The sequence below is a fragment of the Apodemus sylvaticus genome, chromosome 10 (assembly GCF_947179515.1).
Source record: "Apodemus sylvaticus chromosome 10, mApoSyl1.1, whole genome shotgun sequence".
NCBI classification, from domain to species: Eukaryota; Metazoa; Chordata; class Mammalia; order Rodentia; family Muridae; genus Apodemus; species Apodemus sylvaticus.
Window position 1 is genome coordinate 105,805,050 of NC_067481.1, and position 16,772 is coordinate 105,821,821.

The 16,772-nt window shown below is 41.6% G+C and overlaps 1 protein-coding gene across 4 annotated transcripts in view; it reads right to left on the reverse strand.

Annotated features, from left to right (window-relative positions):
- The window catches only part of Txndc11 (thioredoxin domain containing 11), a 61,354-nt gene that overhangs the window by 22,492 nt on the left and 22,090 nt on the right, over positions 1-16,772 (reverse strand). For 3 of the 4 annotated variants that reach the window (XM_052196215.1, XM_052196217.1, XM_052196216.1), the window contains one exon: positions 9,363-9,456. In XM_052196215.1, coding sequence (XP_052052175.1) covers positions 9,363-9,456 — 94 coding nt within the window. Of the gene's footprint in view, positions 1-9,362; positions 9,457-16,772 lie in introns of those variants that run through there. The other variant, XM_052196218.1, reaches the window with a different exon arrangement.

Below are 16,772 nucleotides of genomic sequence, written 5' to 3' on the forward strand. Positions count from 1 at the left end.
CTTAGTCCTCTTTATTTTTCAGGGACCATGCAATACTATATTGTTTGAACAATTATAAAATAAAGTATTCTGTTGAAGGGGATGTAGAAGACAGTGCAGGGAGTACTTCATCCTTTCCCACGCCCCTTCCTTATTGTAAATGTTAAATAAGATCAGTTAAATTTCAGCTTACCACATAGCCAATATACAAATCTGAGCAAATTCAACACACAAAGGTATCACCTTCAAAGCCTGGCACTGTGGTACACACACCTTTAATCCTAGCACTTGTAGGCAGAGACAGACAGGTATCTGTGAGTCTGAGGCCAGCCTGGTCTACAGAGTGAATCCAAGTCAGCTTAAGCTGTTTCATAAGATCCTGTCTCAAAAACAAAAAACATTTTCTTCAATCCCAAGTCCCACCTTCCAGCATTGCCAGCTATACCCATTAGGTGAGGAGCAGTTGACTTGAACAGTAGGAATGCCTCTCTAGGTAAGCAATACCAAACACAAACATGATGAGTTTAAAATGACTGAAGAGAAACACAGGAAGAATAAACCAGAAAGCAAAAATGGTTTGTGAGGAGGCCTGCATGTACCCGGGCATCTGACTCGGGGCCACAGTCATGCAAGGGAAATGGGGGGAAGCTACTATAGAAAGCAATCACTAGGAAAAAAAAAAAACCTAACTGCAAATCAGCACACCACAGTGAGGGTGGGGAAGAAAGAATTAACCTTAGTAACTGCAGAACTATAAAACTAAGGGCCAAGAGAACTGAGCTAGTCCATAAATCTCATTAAAAATGCTTCCCACAAGGCAATATAACTGGCAATCCTGAAACTACTAACACATCTTTTTACCCAAGTATACTGCCATCCTGGGAACCAGGATTTTTACTACTAGGGTAAGAAGTTACACTGTAGGAGAGGAAGGCTAAAATGAATCCTGTTGTGTCAGCCTGGAATCAGAGATAATTGTATAAGCTAGCTTTTTATTTGCACCTATATATAGGATATAAAATATGAATGCAGGGCTGGAGAGGTGGATCAGCGGTTAAGAGCCCAGACTGCTCTTCCAGAGGTCCTGAGTTTAATTCCCAGCACCCACATGGTGGCTCACAACCATCTGTAATGGGATCTGATGCCCTCTTTGGGTATATCTTAAGACAACTACAGTATGCTCACATACATAAAATAAATAATTTTTTTTAAAAAAACATATGGATGCATTCACATATGGGTGTAAACACGCATGTGTTTCCTGGTTCTATCTGCTGAGACATTGAACTAAGAACACCTTAAAGCCACCAAAGAGTACACCTAGCACTCTGTTCATCACCACTGAAAGGCACCAGGCTCCTACAGAAGAGGCTGATGAGAGGCAAAAAAGCAGGGAGAGATGTGTTACAGCCCTACAATGAGCCACTCTCCAAGGCCCTTTAAAATTTTTAAATGGTTCAATATATTAAGTTTAGATGATGAAAATATCAGGGGAAAAAGGCAGCACCTAAGCTACAGTTGAAGCTTCCAGAACCTACATGACACTGCACAGGAAAGGGTGGGGTCCCAGTGAAGAGCAGTGATAAGAACAGTAAAACTAACCAATGATTTGGGACTCTGCTAATGTCTCCAGCATGATAGGCCGCAGCAGAAGAATGAAAAGTGACAGCCAGACCTGAGGCTGAATAGGGACGTTCACCAGCCAGTTAACTGCATCAGCATGGAGGAAGCAGGCTGTTTGCACAAAGCAGAGCCTAACACACTCAACATGGTGGAAATTTCCCAGAAAGAAGTCCATCAAGTTTGTAATCTCATGCAATAATATCTAGATCAACATAGGAAGTTTACAGTCTAAGAATAATGTGAGTGTGCCCTGTTAAAGCAGGCACCAGCACATCTTACACATGTCCTCTTTGTCACTTATAAAATGGATCTTTTATTCTAAAAGTAATGAGGTTCCAATACTTTAATTAAGAATTATGAAAGCCACATGTAATAGCAGGTACAATGATTAGGAGTTCATGGTCATCTTCAGCTATGTAGGGAGTTTGAGGTTAATCTAGGCTCCATGAGAGTGTCTAAAGGAAAAATACAAAACAAAACAACTTTGAATATGTTAAAGAATTTAAAATAAATTAAGGCTCATATTCTCTCCTCCTTTGCCCCCTCCAAGAAAAATCTACCAAGAGCCAGGTATGGTAGTGCATGCTTTTAACGTAGGCAGGGCAGGCAGGTCTGAGTTTAGGACAGCCTGGTTTACAGACCTAGTTCCAGGACAGCCAGGGGCACACAGAGAAACCCTGTCTTGAACACCCCCAGCCAAAAATAAATCTAACATGAGAAAAGTCACATTCTATTACTTTTGTGTGTGTGTATGTGTTTTGAGACAGGGTTTCTCTGAATAGCCCTGGCTGTCCAGGAACTCACTCTGTAGACCAGGCTGTCTTTGAACTCAGAAATCCGCCTGCCTCTGCCTCCAGAGTACTGGGATTAAAAGCTTTTTTAAGATCAGGAAAAAAAAAAAAAGGAGCCGGGAAAAATGGCTCAATGGTTAGGAGCACAATCAGAACTCAGGTCCTGAGTTCAATTCTCATCAACTACATGGTGGCTCACAACCATCTATAATGGGATCTGATGCCCTCTACTAGTATTCAGGTGTACATGCAGATAGAGCAGCACTCATATAAATACATAAATAAATTTTTAAAAGAAAAGGAGATTAGAAAAATCTGTGTGTCTATGTCTGTGTGTGGGTATATGCGCCTAGAGCTGTAGTTACAAGCAGCTGTGAATCCCTATCATGGATGCTGAGATATGGTCCTGGATTGCCTGCAAGAGCAGTATGCTCACTTAAAAACTGAATCATCTCTTCAAGCCTCTCAATTAATTCTTATAGGTCTTTATACAGTCTATTTATTAGCCTGATCCTTAGCCAGCTTCAGATCCCCAGTAACCACTAAGCTGCAAATGGTAGCAAAAATGACTACAAATGTGACAAGCTCTTGAAAGAACATCTGGGCAAGGAAACAGCTGCATGAGGTGACCAGAGCCTGAACTGTGGCCACTCACTCTCCCCAGGAAGGGGAACAGGAAAACACTCAAGACAAGTGTGTGGACCCTATGCCCACAGAGCTCACAGAGCCACTCTCAGGCACACTGTAAGATAGGACATGGCCCATGAACATTGAGGAAAGCAACAGAAGGCGCTGACAACTGCGGAGTCTGGGGGGCTTTCAGTGGTCAGCCATCTTGATTTGAAAGTTCAATCTCACCTTCTGGCCATTTGTTAGAAGGCTGAAGCTCTCTGCCATTAACAAACTACATCACACCAATTCCCATGCACCCTAGGGACAGCTTTAGTCACTTTTCCTGTTCCTTGCACACACGCTTGTCACCACCCACCACTGTTGCTCACTAAAGGTGCAAGGAGAAATGAAGGAGGTGAAATTCCCTGTGGTTTCCCTTCAGGTCAATCTGGACTCATGCTTGCGACAGGATTTTGTTAGGGGGTTTCTGAATGCTTTTGCCTCAGAATGGATTTTTTTTTTAGTACCATTTCCCTTAAAGTCAATATGAAATATCAAAGTCAGTTTTATATTAAGGAGAACACACATCTTCTGAGCCATGAACGACAACAATAAGGTAAAATGTTAACCTTTCAAAGCTAAAGGAAGAGTAAGAATAGCTACTTTCTTAGAAAACAGAATAGAAGACCAGGCATGGTAGTTCAGGCCTCTTATCCCAGCACTTGGGAGGCAGAGCCAAGTGAATCTCTAAGTTTGAGGCTAGCCTGATCTACAGAGTGAGTTTTAGGACAGCTGAGACACAAGACAGTACTCCTAAACTTCCCCATTAGAACCCTCCAACGTCATAATCACCATCAAAGATGCCATTTCTTTCCCACTTCTTCAGAAAGAGATATACATTCTAACTATAAACTGAGCTTATACAATTTAATTGTCTCAGACACCTACAGCACCTCGTGTTCTTGGAGTACTGTACCCAAGGATCCCCAAAGAACAAACAGGCCAGGGCTGAACAGGGCAGAACTCTCAGACCTCCAGGAGACTTCTGTGTGAGCTAATCTCTCAGGGATCTGAGCAAAGAGGTCAAAAGAAACTGCAGACAGACACCTAGTAATAAGTGTGTCACGGTCTACCCACAACTAAGTATCAGCAATGTTTTTTCTTTCTTTTTTTTTTTTTTTTTGGTTTTTTGGATTTGGTTTTTTCAAGACAGGGTTTCTCTGTATAGCCCTGACTGTCCTGGAACTCACTCTGTAGGCCAGGCTGGCCTCAAACTCAGAAATCCGCCTGCCTCTGCCTCCCAGAGTGCTGGGATTACAGGCGTGTACCACCACTGCATGGCTAAGTATCAGCAGATTAAGGTACATACATTTAATCGCCATGACTGAGAAATGATTTACCACTAGGGAAATTTCTCTTCTGGGCACTTTTTTAAAAACTTTACACTGTTTAACTGTGACCTTTCAATAGGCAAACCAGTGTGGCCTAGAAATATCCCTTATTTTATTCTCATTAACATCTGGTTAGCCCTTATTTTATTCTCATTAACATCTGGTTCTCTCTCTCTCTCTCTCTCTCTCTCTCTCCTTCAGGGTTTTAGATAAATTAGGAAAAGGACAATAAGATTATGCTAAAAGAGGATAACAACTGTCTCACGGTAGCTGGGGACTCCCTCCCCAGTGCACTTACAATGACTCCAACGATAAACATGTCTACCAAATGAAAAACCTTAAAAAATAAAAAAGGACACAGTAGGCAGGTGTAGGTAGTGGCACACACCTTTAATCCCAGCACTCAGGCGGCAGAGGCAGGTGGGTCTCATGAGGTTGAGGTCAGTCTGGTCTACAGAGTGAGTTCTAGGCGAGCGAGGCTACACAAAGAACCCTGTCTCAAAAAAACATCCCCCGGCAAGAAAAGACACATTGCAGAAATGTTTCCTATGTATAAACTACTGCAATATTTGTGTGTTCCCTAGAAATGTAACTTTGAAGTTTGTATATTTTCATGATTCTTCACATAAAGGCTAAAGCATTGTATAGAAAGAAATCTGGCATTTGGAGAGCACAAACGCATGCCAGTGTTTGTCAAGACACCACTAAAGTAAACAGAGAAAATCCTCTCTTGTGAGCTGGGAAAAGAGGGAAAGCAAGATATACTATTTTAGAAGACCACACGCTATAGAGCTAAATAGCTGTTGTCACGCATCTTGTGACAGGAAAATATACACTGTCGCAGCGGCAGTTCTGTTCGTTAGGTCCCAAAGCAGTGTGAAGTGCTCAAGCAGTTCCCTTTAAACTCCTTCCTCTCCACCCTTTGAGAAGGTGGCTAGTCTGAGCATGGGCTTACAAGCCGTCCTCCACCTATTTCAGGCTGTACTATGTGGTAATCAAGTCAGCCATGTGAAGCGTTTCTTTCCAAGACAACCCTTTAAAGACGTGAGCAGCACTCTTCTTGCCCCACAGACCCATAGTTACTGTAGAAGGATCTCAGCATTTCAGAGTGAGTGAAGTGTCCTTCAAAGGCTACTAGGGCAAAGCTCCTTTAAGATGAAAAAGAGAAAATACATGCAAGCCATTAAGCCCACTACTACATTTTCATCTTTTTCTTTTTAAAGACAAGGTTCCCTTTTGAAATCTAAGCTGGTCTCAACTCACAGGAAACCTCCTGCCTCCACCTCTAGAGTTATAGGATTATAATCATGTGCTACCATCACCAACTATCATATTTCTTTTTTTCCTTTCTTAGGGTTTTCAGGACAGGGTTTCTCTGTATAACCCTGGTTGTCCTGGAACTCATGCTATAGATCAGGCTGGCCTCGAACTCACAGAGATCTGCCTGCCTTTGCCTCCTGAGTGTATGGGTTAAAGGTGCGTTCCCCACCACCTGGCATATTTCTTTAAGCAAAAGAATAATAAAGACTGTTGACACCGAATGGCTCTAAAAACAAGATAGATGTCTGGATAAGGCTGTTTTCCTTTAGGTCCTAGAAGCCCTAGATACAGGTCCACAGTTAAATACTTAGCACTTGGAAATGACAAAGCATTAATGAGAACCCACTAAGACCTACACTGAAGAATCAAAAGAAGCTGTAACCAAATGAATAACCATGCTATGAGTGAGAAGGGGAAGGTGTGATCCTATGAACTGACTTCAAACCCATTCCTATATTTAACATAATTCCAACCCTAATCCACCCAAAGATGTGGATGCATATACAAAGACTTCACAACTAGAGGAAATAGAATCTCTTTTTTTGTTTTGTTTTGCTTTGTTTTGGTTTGGGGTTTTTTTGGTTTTTTGGTTTTGGTTTTTTCGAGACAGGGTTTCTCTCTATAGCCCTGGCTGTCCTGGAACTCACTCTGTAGACCAGGCTGGCCTCGAACTCAGAAATCCACCTGCCTCTGCTTCCCAGAATGCTGGGATTACAGGCGTGCACCACCACTGCCCAGCTGGAAGTAGAATCTTTCTACACTTTACCAAGTAGTAACAGCTTAGAAAGCCATAAATTCATCATATTTATGTCTATAAAAATGATCACCTTGAGCTGGAGAGATGGCTCAGAGGTTATGGAGGACTGACTGTTCTTCTAGAGGTCCTGAGTTCAATTCCCAGCAACCACATGGTGGCTCATAACCATCTATAATGGGACCCAATGCCTTCTTCTGGTGAAAACAGTGACAGTGTACTCAGATATATAAAAAATAAAGTTTTAAAAAGCAGTATGCGTACGTTTCTCTTATGTGCACCTGTTATTAACAATATGGAAAATAACTCCCTCCTTGAGTCAGAGAGAGAAAAGGGGGAGTAAATCCAGCTACTCAGGGCAACATTCATCTTAGGTAATCCTTCAGGATATACATATTAAGGAAAAAATAACTCCAAATATGTCTTCTTCTTAAGAAAACAGTTCATTAAGTGTAAGTGGGAACTTAAGTCACTCAGGATGAGCAAGTGTGAATCTCAGCTCCTAACACTGTATGCAGCAGGATTCAAAGACCTGGCTAGAATTCCAGCACTGTAGGAGGACAGAGAAAAGGTAAGTCCAACCACACGTAACCATCGGCTCAGCATGCATCTGGGGCCGGAGAGAGGAGGGGAGGATCACCAAGCATGCTCATCTTGTACCTCTGAGGGATCTGGCTTGGTATGGTTTCCTTTTATGAAACCAAGAAAGAACCTAGGGCCCTGGGCATCCTAGAGGGGAGGCTCTACCAGCTACACCTTTCTCCCAGTTTGTTTTATCATTTTGTACTGGAGTGTGGGTCTTGCTGTTTTCCAGGACTGGTCTCAAATGAGCCCCCCTCAGCTCCCTGAGTAGCTCAGACTGTAAATGCCACCAACATGGCTAGCTACAAGTAACTTTATCTCTCTCTCTCTCTCTCTCTCTCTCTCTCTCTCTCTCTCTCTCTCTCTCTCTCTCTCTCTCTCTCTCTCTCTCGAACCCTCCTGTCATTTATCACTGTTTGTCCTCATCTAGCTTGAAGGAAGTGGAGGGAAGGAAGGCTGCTGCCTTGTATCTGGAAAGGCTTTTCCATCTGAAAAACCCCAAATAAAAAAGCAGTTTAAGATGAATGACTCATTTCTTACTAACGTGGCATAGCAGAATATAAGCAATCAAAACAAAAAACAAGCTTTCATGATCTTGAAATAGCTCTTCAGCTCAAGAATTTAAATGCTGCCTTCATTTTAGGGATTGCTGGATTCCCTTTCATATACAACTTTATTTATGTTCATGAAGAGCTTTAAATGTGTGCTTCTAAATTTATTTAAGTTGTATTCTACTTTTAGAATTCAAACTTGGAGCCAGACCTAATGATACAGCCCTGCAATCTTGCCTCTGTGGCAGGCCAAGGCAGACCAATTGCAAGTACAGAGACAACTTAGTGAGACCTTGTCTCAAAATACAATCAGTGAAGAGGGTTGGGGATGTAGCTCAGGAACGGAGCATAAGGCGGAGGGTCCAATCCCTAGTCCAGGGATTTACTAAGCCCTGTCAGTCACTTGCAGCTCTGCGGCTCAGTCTTTCTATAGACAGGACATACTTACATAACAAGTCACTTTCCTCTCCCAGTATCCCCCAGACAAAATGTGAGCAGAGTCATTCTCTGTGCATAAAACCCCAAGACAATGTGCACATTAAAATGGTTACTCATATAATTGTTTGATGTAATAATGATGTACTATTAAGTTTTTAAACCTGAAATAATGCAACACCTAGTAAAAGAAAAATAGATGGATGATCTATTGGGATAATGTGGAACAGCACTTAAAGAGATCACTCACTTGGCAAATACCCAGTCACTAGAGAAAAATTCATGCTCCCATCCCCAGAAACTTAAGTTTAAAAAGACATTCAAAAAAGTATTTTACAATTATATTCATAAATGTACCCATGAGTGGTGTTAATTACTAAGGAGAAACAACAATGAACAATTTAGGTTCTGGGAGGGGCTCCTTGGACACTGATTGTAAAGTGGTATTTGAGCTGGACCCTGAGGGATGAAGAAGAGTCTAACAGGCTTAGGGCTCTTCTGCCTTCAAGAAAGGGCTAACATTTGCAAAGTATCATGGGAAGAGGAGGGCAGAGACTAAAAACAGCTAAGTGCCCACTGACTAGTCCAGATGCGAGTGAAGCACCACCATGGTAACAAAAAAACAGAGACAAGTGTGTTGATGGATGTATCCAACAAAACTGACATACAGACTCAGTCATGACCTTGAGAGAACACAAAGCAATATGGAAAAGGAAGAGGTTATGGGATTAGCACACAGATGTGGAGCGGGACTGCCGCAGGCTCGGGATGTGCTGTGGCATACCTGTGACCTTTGGAGAGCACCCTGTGAAGGAAAGGCCTGAGTTATATGGCATGGCATAGACAACTACTGACTAGGTAAGCACTAAGTCAGATCAAACCTGTCCCTTCACATTAAAGCATGATAACAGTACAAACAAAATGTAAAACACAACAGGGTTTGGCACCAGAGAGTCAAAAACTATTTATATAATAATATGCTACATTTAATAAAGAATAGATCTGATTATTTTATTAACTTATTTATTTTTAGGCAGGGTCTCCCTACATAAAGCAAACTGGCTTGGAGCCCACAGAGATCTACCTGTCTCTGCCTCCCAAGTGCTAGGACTAAAGGCATGCACCACCATGCCCAGCAAGAGACTATTTGGTATAGTACAATGCTTTATTAATCAAAATTAAACAAGAGTCGATTTATTAAAAATACATTGAGAAAAGGAACCTAGCAAATTAGAAAATATAACAAAGATACTATATGCCAAAACATATAAAAATCAGTACATCTCTGCTTAAGTGCCAATGTCTTAATATACATTAGTTTTACCTTTCTTTAAAGAATGCAGTGCTGAGGTGAAGAAGGTCAAGTAACCAGGAGGCTGGGGTGAGCCACTGAATTCAAAGTAGCCGAGTACTCCAGGCTGCAGGGACAAGAGTACAATTAGGTGACAGAGGCATTATGAATGTATGTATGATGAATAGCTGCTATCTTAAGTATCTTAAATATGGGAAACCACGTGATCCCAGGCATGGATAGTGAATGTATTGCTGCATTTTATTTTCTAAATCTGAGACTCCTTTAGGAAGGCTGCGTGTGGGCTGTGGTGAACTTCCTCTCCATTTAGGCAGCCCCTGGGGTGAGGGAAGGAGTGCAGCAGCCTTCCCACTGTGCTTCTCCTCCCTAGACAGACCTTCCCACCTCTCCTGGCAGCACAGAGTACCCCACAGCTTCAGGTTCTCCTCCTTTGTAGTTCTGGGTATACTACATCATTAACCAGTATTCTATTATATTATACTAGTAGCATCACTGTACCTTTCTTGGGCTTCTCTTTCAGTCATTTTCACCCTTTGGTAGAAATCAGGTTATATTTGACTGCCCTCACCTGTAACCTGGTCTCTTCTTTTTCTCCACATCCAATACCATTGAGTGGCAAAGCCCTCTCTGATCAGGTTAGCTACAAAGAAACTCTGGCCCTCCTTCTCCACTATCCTCAAACTCAATGCCATCTGCTTAATCTACTCCTTTAAACTTAACACAGAATAGTCCTTCAATATGCCAAAACAATCAGCTGTTCCCTACAATACATTTGTTTTGCTTGCAGTCTTTGAAGGTGTCACGGCACTGCTGTCTGGTTTGGTTCTGTGGCAATCACATCTATCTAAAGATCCTCAAGGAAGAAATGATGGAGCTAGAGACAGAAGACCTAAGCTCAAGCCCAGGCCAGGAGCTAACTATATGGCTTTGGGGTGATCATGTAAGCAATGGTTTCTTACTGGAAACAGTGTTAGTTCACGGTAGAAGAAAAGCCTAGTAGGCATTAGTCTGATGTAGATGAGCCCTTTAGCTCTGATGCCCTCAGCACCATGCTCTAAAGGTAACTAGAAAGGCACATCCTTAGGACAAAACTGGATTCAAAATTTTGAGACAGAAATTTCATATGTTGATAATATTTAAAACCAATGTTAGCCGGGCAGTGGTGGTGCACGCCTTTAATCCCAGCACTTGGGAGACAGAGGCAGGCGGATTTCTGAGTTCGAGGCCAGCCTGGTCTACAGAGTGAGTTCCAGGACAGCCAGGGCTACACAGAGAAACCCTGTCTCAAAAAACAAACAAACAAACAAAACAAACAAACAAACAAACAAAACCCACACCATAAAACCAATGTTAACCAGTCATGGTGGCTCAAGCCCATAATTCCAGCCTTCAGAAGGTGGATAGTATGCCAGCCTGTTTGACATAGTGAGTTTGAAGGAAAGCCAGGGTTATACAGTAAGACCTCACAAAAAATAAAAATAAATAAAAATAAAAGTAAAAAGCAAAGAAAAGGCCCAGAGTGGTGGTAAAAACAGGAGACAAAGAGTTCCAAGTTGCCCTTTTTAAAACAGATTTATTTATTTATTTTATGAATATGAATGAGTACATTGTTGCAGTCCTCAGACACACCAGAAGAAGGCATCGGATCCCATTACAGATGGTTGTGAGCCACCATGTGGGTGCTGGGAAATGAACTTGGGACCTCTGGAAGAGCAGTCAGTGCTCTTAACGTCTGAGCCATCTCTCCAACTCCAGTTCCAAGTTATTATATAAAAGTTTGAGGCCAACCTGGTCTGCAGAAAACCATTTCAGACAACAGTAAATTGCTGTGTCTCCAACCTCCCTCCCCAGTAGTATGCTACATGAAAAGAGGACCTTTCTGGTCTATACTTCTTTTCTTTTCTTTGAAAAGACTCTTCTTTTCAAGCTAAACTATCTGGTTAACTCTCTAGATTCAATTAAGTCAACTAGTCTTCATTCTGGAAAACAAAACAAAACCCTGAGATGAAATGTTTAATCCTAACATATAGAAAAAAGCCTATTTCCTAAACTGAGAAAATAAGGAAGCTGTTTTTAAATGTCGTATTGGGGGTGGCACCCAGGGCCTCCTACATGGGTAAGGACTCACTCTCCCATGCTGGAAACTAATGTTTTTTTTTTTTCCCTACTCCTACAGGATTCCTTAAACAAGCCAGCCTACAATGGATTTACAACAGAGCATATTTACCTTCTTAAGATTTCCAGCCATTCCATAACAGAATAAGCTTTCCTATCATGAACATAAGACAACCTTTCAGAAATTGTAGGAAGTATTAATACTGTACAAAAATAGAAACTAGTATAATGACTCATTTAAACTTCTTTAATTTCTGATCACTCTCCTAAACCAAAGCCAATGGAGTAAAACAGTTCCAAATATTGATAAATATGTTCCATGTGAATTTTATTTCTCTTTCCACATCACATTACCTTAAAAAAGTTCATGGAAATGGACATGTGTATTATTATCCACAGATATGTTATTTATCTATATCCAGGCATGCATACAATTACAACGTATAAAATGAACATATACAGAATACAAGCTCTGATTCTCCAACTAAATCTTTTTTTTCTAATTGCAATTATCTATTACATTTGAGTAAGTATGTATACATGCTGCGGTGATGTCTGGGGGTCAGAAGACAATATTCAGGAGTCAGTTCTCTCTGCTATGTACTGAAGATCAAATTCAGACTGTCAGGCTTGGGGACAAGTGCCTTTACCCACTGAACAGTCTTTACTAGCTTCCACATGAAATCTTTAAAAATGGAAAACACCTGGACCATTTGCAGTGCCCTTTGAGAGCATATAAGTATAAAGTTTATTCTCACTGCAGCAAGTTTTGACAGTGGTGGGGCTTTTGTGTGTACTAGGCAAGCCTTCTAACTCAAGTCTACACCCCCAGTCCTACTGCTGCATCCACCTGTGTGGATGAAGAAGCCACTGTCTTCAGAGGAATTGACATTGAAACTGTCAAGTAAATAGTGTGAGCAAGGAAATTCACCAAACACTACAATGCAGAACACAGAAAAAATCATTTCATTCTTCACTGTCAAAGGAATGAAGAACAAAAGCTTCACACTGTACGAGGTGACTAAAAGTTGAGTAAAATCTAAAATACTTACCTATTTAAAACACAACCTGTGAGACGGCAGAGTCAATTCAGCAGTTAAAGAGAATCCACTGCTCTTGTAGTGGAACTGAGTTCAGTTCCCAGCACCCATGCTGGGCGCTTTACAACTGCCTGTAACTCAGGTATAGTGTATATACCTGTTATAGTGCTAGCTAAGATACAATTCTATGGCAGTCTGTACTGAGTTGTGAGAACTGGTATGTTTGATAACATAACCTAATATTAATAACTTCAAAATAATATAGAAGGTAGTAAGGTAAGGTGATAGTTATCTGTTAATTTCTATTGCAGATTGTCTAAGTTATGAGACAGCTCTGGTTATGCTGTAGGTAAAGCAAAATCTACAAAGAGTTCCCCAAACTTGTAATGTCTCTCCAACAGAAGCTATGTTATTATTTAACAAATACCATAAATTAGCTACACATATTTCAATTCCTTTCACATGTCTTGCTTACACCTGACTAAAAACCAAGGGTGAGGAACACATATATCCTACATATAAACGTTAGTAGACTTGAGCTCTTGTGTGCTTAGCTGTATCTATGAACTAGCTTGCAACAGAAAACTCCAATCTTGTATTTAATGCTCTCACAGATTCCCTTCTGGAGAAGACAGCTAAGGACCTGGTACTGGTCAGCAGACACCAGGCTTAGGTTCTGGTGATGTCCTGTTGTCTCTTCTTATTCCCAGAGGCTTAACTAGCTCCCCCAATAAACAAGCCAGCTTCCTATCTTTATTTCTTTTCTTATTCCTTTTTTTTTTTTTTTTGGTTTGTTTTTTGAGTCAGGGTTTCTCTGTGTAGCCCTGGTTGTCCTGGAACTCACTCTGTAGACCAGGCTGGCCTCGAACTCAGAAATCCGCCAGCCTCTGCCTCCCAAGTGCTGGAATTACAGGTATGCGCCACCACACCCGGCCTTTTTTTTTTTTTCTTTTTTGAGAGGGTTTCTCTGTGTAGCCCTGGCTATTCTGGAACTCACTCTGTAGACCAGGCTGGGCTCAAACTCAGAAATCTGCCCACCTCTGCCTCTTAAATACTAGTTTTAAAGGCATGGATCACCACCATCCAGCTACAGCCTATTTCTCATTCAGCCAACTGAGTGTCATGTGGAGACAATGGGGACAGTCCTGAAAGCCCATCTTCCACTGTCCTTCTTCCTTGATCAAACAATTCCAGTCCTCATTGGGGATTTTCTACTCTCTCTAGCTTCCTCAGGTCTGGTCTCGTCAGATCATACAAGCTTCATCTTCACTAGGATCTTTTCCTAGTGAGAACTGCTGGTCTTCCAAAACAGCTCCATCCTTCCTCTCCTCCCGGATCATTACTCTCACTTGATGGCACGTACAATCTAAAACTGCCTCATTCCCTAGGGCTGTCCTGACCTCAGAACCATAGCAATCACTTTCTCTGCTCTCTGGAGAACAGGGCCTGGGGAAGGGGAGTAGTGGATTGTCTTTCCTGCTTCTTCCAGCTTCAGATAGTTCCAGGTCTACCCTGCTTTGAGGCTGCTCCAGTATCGGCCCCAGCCTTCACAGTCCTTCTCCCCATACCAGGTGCTATTCCATCAACACACCAGCCGATAGATTTAGGATTTCATCCAAACTTCTGAATGATTTAATCATAAGACCCTTGACAATTACATCTGCAAGGACCCATTTTCTTTTCTTTTCTTTTTTTTTTTTTTTAAGTCAAGGTCTCTCCAAGTAACCCTGGTTATCCTGGAACTTGCTATATAGACCACACTGGCCTAGAACTCACAAAGAGCCACCTGTCTCTGTCTTCCAAGTGTTGGGATTAAAGGTGTATACTACCAGGTCCCACAGGCCCTATTTTTAAATAAAGCCATATTGTAAAGTTTCACACAGATATCAGCCTAGTACCTCTGTTTTATTTGTTTTCTGAGGCTCCCTTAGCATACCGGCAAGTATTAAATTCTACCCCAGCAACTGGGGGTGGTCGCCCATTTGTTGTCAATCTACGAAGCACAGTCTCTCTTGTTCATAAGTAGACTTCACCTCAGAGCTCCTGACACAGAGCTCCTGATAACATGCACTTGACAAAGCTCCTTCATCAACTTTAGCAAAAAACAAGACACAATGAATGGTGGGTTATCTCATGACCCACTTTGTGTGATTTAACTCCATTCCACGATGTAGACTCTTAGTAGCCGTTTTAGCAAGGAGGCAGAAACCAGCTACTTACTTACAGAAGGTCAGCAAATCCTCAATACCTCCTGTAACACATCTGTTCCTGGAGCAGACACCATTTGCAGAATAGTGTAAATTTTGGCAGATGGCATACACCCCCTAGTGGACTAATTAGCAATTACCTTGATGTGTTTCTTTAAAAAATTCCCCCCTTTACCCACACTTTGCTGTTTTGGCTTATGAACCACATGCATACCTGGTGCCTGAAGGGATCAGACGCCCTGGAACTGGAGGTACCAACAGTTGTGAATCACCAGCTAGACACAGAGACGAGAACTAGGGCCCTCCAGAAGAACAGCCTGTGCTTTTACCCTCTGCACCATCTCTCCAGCTCCCTTGATGCACTTTTACTTACTGGTACTTACACCATTTCTGCCTTGATGTTAACTCATTATAAAGCCTTCTTAGTTGCAGTAGTATAAACTATGAATTGACAGAGATGCTGCATACTTGCTCAACACTCAGACTTGGGAATAAAAGCACTATATGATATGAGAAGCCGGGCATTGAAGTTTTTTGGCAAAATCTCAGGTTTTCTCTCACTTAACAATTTGTTAACACCCTACTTACCCCACCCCCACCAAAAGTCCTAGCCCTTTTTACATCCTGCTTAATTTTAAAACAATTTAGTTTACCATAAGAATAAATAGATATATGCTAAATAATCATCTTAAGTAAATTACAGAAATTCACAAAAAGGTTTAGAAACTATTTTGACACAAATATAAGATAAAAGTTCTAAATAACAGTACTTCTGGCATTTGGTGGGTAGACTGTAAGGTAAAAATCAGATGATTTTGTCTATGTGATTTAAAAATAAAGCACTTAATAGGGAAGCTACCAATACCGGAGAGATGATACCTTAAAAAAATCAAAACAAAACAATAACAACAAAACCCCATTAAAAGTAGAAGACATAAAACCAGTGGAAACTTCATCTTATTTATTCAGTCCTATTCCTTTTTCAATCAACCTCAAGACCATCAAAATAACTCTGACCCACTCTGTCTGACCAACATCTGCCTGTCTATAAACAAGTTGGCGGGAAGAGCTATCTGAGCTACAGCAGGAGGAACTGGAGGAAGCACAGGCTAATATGCTTCTGCAGACATGATTTACTTAAAGCTCTCATCTTCCTCTGTTGTATCCCTGGGAAAGTTCACTCCATTTCCTAGCTACATACATGAAGTTCAAGTTAACATTATGCTAGTGCTCAGTAACCCAAAATAGCAATTAAAATAGTTGCTTTAATATGCACTGAGTCATGTCTTTTGTTATTTCTTAGAGTCCTTCATAAAAACAAATAATATTAGCCAAATTAAAAAGGAAACACCTTCTGAATCTTGTTTGTTTGTTTTGTTTTTTGGAGACAGGCTTTCTCTGTATTGACTTGGCTGTCCTGGAACTCACTCTGTAGACCAGGCTGGCCTCAAACTCAGAAATCGGCCTGCCTCTGCCTCCTAAGTGCTGAGATTAAAGGCGTGTGCCACCACTGCTCTTCTGAATCTTTCTATCATAAAAGAAAGGAAAAAAAGAAGGAAGGAAGGAAGAAAAGAGGAAAGAAAGGGATTTTTTTTTTGTTTTTGTTGTTTTTTTTTGTTTGTTTGTTTTGAGACAGGGTTTCTCTGTGTAGCCCTGGCTGTCCTAGAACTCACTCTGTAGACCAGGCTGGCCTTGAACTCAGAAATCCACCTGCCTCTGCCTCCCAAGTGCTAGGATTAAAGGCGTGCACCACCCCTGCAAGAAAGGGATTTTTTAAGTGCCATAAAGAAGCTAAACACTGCTGGTCAGGCCTTTAACACCCCCACCCACCCCACCCCCCCCACCCCACCCACCCCCTCCACCCCCCCCCACCCCCCCCACCCCCTCCACCCCCCCCCCACCCCCGCACTGGGGAGGCAGAAGGCATGCACCACCACTCCTGGCTTACCTGGTTTCTTGATTTGTATAGAGGACCTATGTTATAAATACACCTACAGTGGTCATAAGCAAATCAATAAAACCTGCCACTATGACAAATCTGAGAGCCCAGGTTTGATTTA